Source organism: Drosophila hydei, unplaced genomic scaffold (genome assembly GCF_003285905.1).
Source record: "Drosophila hydei strain 15085-1641.00,03,60 unplaced genomic scaffold, DhydRS2 tig00000172-arrow-pilon, whole genome shotgun sequence".
Classification (NCBI taxonomy): domain Eukaryota; kingdom Metazoa; phylum Arthropoda; class Insecta; order Diptera; family Drosophilidae; genus Drosophila; species Drosophila hydei.
The window spans coordinates 1291160-1298822 of NW_022045682.1; the positions used below are offsets into that span (position 1 = coordinate 1291160).

Sequence of the window (7663 nt, forward strand, 5' to 3'; positions counted from 1 at the left end):
CAGAATTCAGATCTAGTTTTAAATTTAAATTTAAATTTCACAACTTTAATATTTTGTTGCTTAACCAAGGTTAGAATAAGAAAGAAGCTGAAGCTGTGTATTAAATAAATGTATTGTAAAGTATTTTTAATATTTAAATATTAAAATTAATAATTAATACTAAAAATTAATTCATATTAATAATATTATTTTAATATTATAATATGTTTAATATTTAAATATTAAAATTAATATTAAAAACTCATTTCAATTTTGTAAATATAAAATAATAAAAAGTCTTTTTATTTTTAAATAATTTATACTTAGATTTAATATCTCTCTCACAAAATTCACATTCTAAATTACGGCTTTTTTTATTATCGGAAAATTGTAAATTTACATTGTCATAAATAAATGCGTCTCAAGTCAGCTTTCATTAAATTCCTTTACTTTAAATATCAAATGAGATCAACGCGCGGAATTTGCCATATTTCTTCGCATTAGCTGCAAAGAATTTTTGTTGCTGTTCCAAAAATCGTTTTCAATCAATTTTAAACAGACCAAATAGAAATTGTGTTAACCGAAAATGTATTTAGTAAATAAATATAAATTTATACTTTTTGTAAACTTTATTTTAAACAACATTTTTTTAATTAACATTTTCCTTATATTTATTTTTAATATTTTATGCATATATTTTTTATTATTTTCACCCAACAAAATGTATTACTTAAAATCAAAAATATCTGTAATTTTTAAAACCTTTACATTAGATTATTTAAATATTTAACTATGCGATGTTAAATTCAGTTTTATTTTTATTTTTATTTTTATTCTATTTTTAATTTATTTTTATTTTTTTTTTTATATTCTTTGTTTAATTGTTCTTAGTTTTAATAACAAATTCATACATTTTTATATCTTTTATATACAATTTTTATATTTTATTTATTTATTTGTTGAAAGTGAATGTGAGAATTCGGTTATCTGTTACAGCATTTGCGTCGTCTGCTGCTGCTGCCAAGTCCCAGAGGACTAAATGGCTGTTCACTTATCTTGGTTTGGTGTTGCTGTTGCTGCGGCTATTGCGACTGTTGCCACGCGTTGCACATACGCCGCGTTGTCGACCGATTCATTTCCTGCTATCGAATTTCCCAAATTTCCCCCGACAGCATCAAAAGGCTTTGTTGCCAAGACAGCTGGCCGCGGCACATCCTCGTGCTGATTGCACAAAGCCCCAGGCGTTTCTCCGCAGAAACAAATTAATGTACAAAAAAAGAAGAAGAAGCAGATGAAGGAAATAAAAAACTTGGGCAATGATTCACATTCTCAAACTCAAATCCGGCAACGTCGCCATCGCCGTCTCTTGATTATGTGTCGATAAGTTTCTTGTGGTTTTCGCGTGCCACGTGATAAGCAGACAACAACAAAAACAACAACAACAGCAACTTTGAATGTGTTTGTGCGCGTGTTTTTTATTTTTTGTATTTTGAAATTGTATTTCCTGTGCTGGTTCATGTTGCTGTACGCCCAAATTGCCGGATATTTGTCTGAGCTTTAAATAACAAATCATTATCGATGCGCATTATAAATTTTGTTTTTGGTAGCCAGCTCGGCTGGGCCGCAGGGCCATTAAGCCGAAAGCGAGCGAAAGCATGGCAATTTCCTAATGACAAGGACACTTGTAAAATCACATTGAATAATATTGCATTTGTAGTCTGCGAGCAGATTAATTTCCGGCATTTAGACTTAATTCCCAAGTTGGCAAAATGTTGAACAGCGGATGGGACAAGCGCCGGGGCTGTGAACCAAATGTGAGCGTAGACTCGTTGTCTACGATGTAGCAGCAATCGATGCAATCGGCTAAGGACCAATTTACCAACATGTCAACGGCCAAGCACAAGGACAACGAAGCAGCAACTCAGCAGTGGCCAGCAGCAGGAGTAGGAGTAGGAGCTCAGCTCAGAGAGGTTTAGATTTGCACACATTACCACTCAATCTTCATATATGTGATATGCAGGATTTAGCCACATGCCTCTGTGTCTATGTGTCGTTGTGTGTGTGCGTGTGTGTGGTCTCTGTGGTTGGAGCTACGATATGGCCAAGCCTTTTGGCCTCTACATGCACATAATGTCCACATGGCCGCAAAGATTTATTTACAATTGTGTTGAGACATAATTCCTTTTGATCGATTGCGGCCAACAGCCATAGTGCTCCACTCTAACTCTCTATCTCCATCTCACTCTCTTTCTGTCTCCCTCTCTCTCTCTCTCTGTATTGACTAGCATTGCGGTCAGCTCTAAGTGACGATTCTTTTGGCTTTGCTTGGCCTTTGCCTTTGTCTACAGCTGCACTCGCTGCAATTGAGCTGAGCTACCAGGAAGGCAGCTGCCGCAGCAGACTCTGTGCTGAATTATTTGTGCAATTTATGTGGCTTTGATTTCATTGGCAAAGATGTACGGCAACTGAGAGGCCAAGCGACATTCTCTATGCAATTTACGACAGCAATTCGATAATTTGTGCTGCTCAAAGATCGCGGGCATTGAAGAGAGTCCCCAAAAAGGCAGCATAACGTAGCTGACTTCTTGTGAGGATGACTTTGGGTCATGTGGTTAATTTCTTTGCCAGTTTATCGTATTGTAAAAAGTAACACATGCTATGGCTTGCCAAGGTCATGGAATTCATTCAAAATTTATAGAAATATTTTGGGAATACAAATTGATAGTTTTAAAAACTTTTCCCATTCAAATATCGATCATGCTTCAAGCAAGGACAGTCACTCATAACGCGCGCAATATTTCTACAAATCTAACTTAAGCAGTTGGCAAACAGAGATGAGCTATTTATATTTGTGTCTCAGATGCTTCGATAGCACTCATCTGTTATGGCCATAAATATGCATAGCTGTAGCTCAGACCCGAGCTCAATCTGAGACTGAACCCTTTGAGCTGCCAAACGTCCATTGTGTCCATTCAAGAGAAATGCGCACTTAACGCATTGTGATGGCAACTGCTGAGCATTGAGGCATTTAATGCTGCCGCACACACACACTTGCACACCAGCACACACACGCACGCATAAGCTGAGACTCGCATAAATCCTTAGAGTGCGCACTTAACTCCTTTTTACGCTACGACAAAGTACATTTACTAATGACCAAGTCAAACAATGGCGTCGCCTCGCCGAGGCAAGTTCCCACTAAAGTGAAAATTGTGCAGCTCGAAGTAGTGAAAGAAGTAGAGGAGCAGAGAGCGCGAGGCGGCGCTGCTGGTTGCCCCCGCGAAGTAGCAATTTACGCGCTGAAGGAGGCAGCGGCCAGCTGCAAGATGGTGACAAAGCACGCAGCAGCAGCAGGCGACATCGTCATGGTTGCTGCTAGATTTAGCTTCAAGTGTTGGCAGCAGCAGCAGCAGCAGCAACTGTCGCAGCAGCAGCATGTTAATTGCAGCAGCGACAGCAACAGCAACAGCAGCAAACAGTGAGAATTGTGTTTAAATAGCGTAAATGCATGCACACACACAGACACACACACACACACACACACACACACACACATACACTCAGCTTGGGCTTTACTTTTTTGTATTGCATTAAAATTGAAAATAAGTAAGAAAGCAATAAGAGGCATTGCTGTAAGTCGCTGGCACTTTAGATACCCTGTAAACAGCAAAAGCTGTATTGTAGATAGACTTTGAGATATCCTCTAAGTCTAATAGTAGTAGCACTCAGATATCCTACAGCCAGTCCAATCTGCCAGCAACAAAAACATAAACAAGTTCAGAGCAAGAGAGCTCGATTTGAATATATCCTGCAAACAATAAGAATTGTTGTGTGATCTTAATTGTGCAACAAGATTAAAGAATATAATAATAAAATACATATTTAATAATTTGTTAAAGTTGATAGTGCTGGCATACCCTGTAAACCGCTTGGAATAAACAGCTCATCAAGTGGTCTTTCAAATCAGTTACCTGTTGTAGAGAGCGTTATGTATACCCTATAAAAATAGAAGCTAATCTGACATGATGCACACAACATGGACAGGCGTATGTTGCTGGCACTTGACATACCCTGTAAGCAGCATACGCATCTAAGCAATCCGATATAAGAGCTAGAAAAGCAAAGCTGCCAAAACAAGTTCTAAATACCCTTTCCTTATAGACTTTTTGATGACTTTGGTTTGTATACTATATAGACACTTTGTACAACAAGACCATATACAGTATATAGTATAGCTCATTATACCCTTTAGCACTCTTGAAAAATGTAGTAAAAAGTTGTGAGCAAAAAAAAAAAAAAATTTAAAAGGAAAGAAAATTTGTTGCCTGCGCGCAGGCTGCAAAATGAAAAATTTCATATGCCGCGCGGCTTTAAATGTTGATGAAGTAATTAGTTTCATATGGGCTGGCAAAATGTGTATTTAAATATGCATGTGTGTGCGTGTGTGTGTGTGTGTGTGTGCGAGTGTTGGCACATCAGTAGTCGTCAGTCTGTGTCGCACATAGAAAGCTGTAATTGAAAATATGCAGAACTTTTGGCGAGGCATTGTAAACTTTTTCCATTTATTAAATTTGCAGCACGAGCGAATCAGTGTGTGCGAGTGTGTGTGAGTGTGTGTGTGTATTTAATTATTTTTATATGTGGCATACACAAAATCCCCTGAAAGTTGTTTGCCTTTGGGCAATGATTTTGCTGTCAGTTTTCGGGTTTGGTTTTTCGATGTTTGAGCTGAGCTTTTCATATTTTGATTTTTGCTCGTTTCGATTGTTACTCGTTAATTAATTTGTTACGGTGAGATGAGTCTGCTCAACTATAATTCGTATGAGGAGTATCTGGATAGCTTCCTCAATATCAACGATATTGCTTATCTGCGCAACTGGGACATCAGCAGACAATTCATTCAGAATGCCTGTGGCAAGAGCTGCATGGGTCGCCTGCTGTCCCGTTCCGAGTTCGAGGTTGAGCGTGTGAAGCTGGAGGTCAGGATGAACCCACGTCGCGTCTGCGACTCAACGCTCTTCGGCAACAACTACACGGGTGACGATCCAGTGCTTCGGCAGTTTGCTGCACGCGAACTGAAGCTGCTCAAAAAACAGATTTCGGTAAGTTGAAATAGTCTTCAAAGAGAATCCATACATCGACTCATAATACAGAGGATGAAGCACTAAGTCTGCTCTATAAAATTATATATCAATTTCATTTTATTTATGTCACACCATATTTGACTGAGAAGAAATACAAACTAAAAAAAAAAATAATAAAGAATTAATTAAAAATAAAAAATAATATGTTGAATATATATATAAATATATATTATTGTAAAACTTGAGAACTATAAATATATGACTTATAATAAGTAATTGCACTGCGGCTATTAGCCAGGTCAAAATACCCTTTCCTTATAGAATTATCGTCTTCCTTGCACTGTCCTTTAATTACTTTCGATTACTCTACTCACTCGCATACTCATGAGTAACTTTGACTACGTTTAACTATCCAATCAAAAATATAAATAATAATCTCTCTGCCATCGCAGACCATTGTCTTTCTGATAATGCGCTCGAAGAAGGGTCTGAATATCTCTGGCTATATTGACCTGGAGCAGAGTATGCGCGAATCGCGCTTCAAGGACAGCGAGCATTATGTCAACTGGCCGGCCATATTCGAGGGCAAGGCCAAGCTGATGCCACGGCCGAATAACTTGAGCTACTTCGACTGGCACTTGAACAAGATGTACTGCACGGACAGTGACAACTATAGCGTCGTCACGAGCGGGGCGCACAGTCTGCTGATGAAGCATCGAGGCGATCATAAGATCATCTGCGTGAATGCGGAATGCTTTTGCAGCTTTCATAGGAATGCCGAACGCAATGTCTACAGCTCGGATATCTATGGCGATTGCCTGTTCTTCGACCACATCGTGCGGCGCATCAATTAGTCGCGGCTTAATAACAGACAGCGAGCGAGAACTATGAGTGACAAGCAGATTATATGCCATATGCCCACACAAATATATATAAAGTATATGATACGAGTTTGATAATTTAATTCCGCAGCTGCTGCATGGCCCTTCCCCTGGCGCCCCTCACTCTGTCTCTCTCTCTCCCGCTCAGTCTTTCTCTCTGTTAAAGGGAATTTGTCGTTGACAGTTTACGTAAATTGCTTTTCATATCTTATCAGTTTTTGCCACAGTTATGCCTGCTGACGTTTTGATGGACATTTTGAGGCCTCCAACGCAGCCAGCCAACTGCCTTGCTCTCCCTCTCTCTCTCTCTCTCAACTGACCAAGCATCAGCGCAGTGAACGGAAATTACCCAAGCTTTATAATATTTTATGTTTGCTTAACAGTTTTCCATGTTGCGGCCCATAAATCTATTAACAGCAGTCGCAGTTCCTGCTGCTGTCCAGCGTTCACAGGCTCTGGCTATTGGCCTGTTATTTCGTTTGTCACTTTCAATTATCCTTGCAGCTATCCTTGCCCAGCTGTCCTTGCAGTTCATTTTGTGCACTGCATTCGACAGCCAGCCTCATGTCAATCGCTCAGCAAATTAATTAAGTCTTTGCCAGCAAAATGTACTTGGAGCAGCTAAGCCAGCGCTTGGGTTGCAGCGGCTAAGTTGGGGTTAATTTATTTTAATTATGAATAAATGATTAAAAATGACAAAATTTTAGTATATTTTAAAGCAATGCAGATGGATTGCTTGAGATGCATCTGTGATTTACTTACTTGAGACAGCAGTGGGAAAAATGTCAGGAATTTTTTACTATAAAGGTTACATTTTAGTATTTTATATATTTTATTTAAAATATAAAAATAAAAATATTTTTAATAAAAATAAATATATGACAGCTTAGTAAATAAAAAATACGTAAATAAATAAATGAATTAATTATATATTATATTTCCTTTTAGCTTACATAGATTTTATAAATATATTTCAAATGCACTTTTCGTATAAATAAATTATTCAATATATTCCATCCTCTCGCAAGCCATCGAATTTTGTTAAACTAAAATAATACTAAGCTTCCTAAAAATATTTTACTCCTCTCTTCTCTTCGCTTCTGTTGAACTAATTTAATATAGCCAACATTTCACTCGAGAGCATGCACTAAATATATTATAGGTGAGGTCAGTTGCAATAAATAATGAATGGACTTAAATTATGATTTAAATGTCATTCGCTGTGGCATATAAAATTTAATTTGCATACGAAATTGCGACTAGCTGCTAATTTATGCGACGCACACATCTCCCTCCCTCTCCCTCTCCCTCTCCCTCTCCTTAACAGACTCTGTCTATCTCTGTGCTGAGCTGGCCCTTAAATAACTAGATGCAAGCAAGCTGAGGTGCTCTGGTTACTTCTTGTTACTGTTAACCTTGGGGCCTGCCGTCCTTGCTGGCAATTAAAATAAACATTAAGTTCTGCATTGGAGATGCTGAAACGCATGAGCCGGGTCTAGGCTGAGGCGCCCTAAAAGCAGGCAGCAGACGCAAAAATGCAAATAAATATTTGCCAGATAGAGAGAGGGACAGAGTCAGTGCACACACTATATATATACATTTATATCTGACTGCATTAAGATATGTTAAATTTTGTCGTAATGAATTGTCCTTCCTCAGTTGGCAAATAACTTTCGGAAAATCAACTTGCAATTGCCAGAAATTTGTTTGCCACTCGTA

The 7663-nt window shown here is 38.2% G+C and overlaps 1 protein-coding gene across 1 annotated transcript; it reads left to right on the plus strand.

Moving 5' to 3' along the window:
- The first annotated feature begins 4592 nt into the window (after window positions 1–4592).
- Window positions 4593–6007, plus strand: LOC111599359 (cilia- and flagella-associated protein 299). Its single transcript, XM_023314990.2, has 2 exons — window positions 4593–5081; window positions 5516–6007. The coding sequence occupies exons 1-2, from the start codon at window positions 4776–4778 to the stop codon at window positions 5915–5917; spliced, it is 708 nt and encodes a 235-aa protein (XP_023170758.2). The 5' UTR covers window positions 4593–4775; the 3' UTR covers window positions 5918–6007.
- Window positions 6008–7663: the final 1656 nt, after the last annotated feature.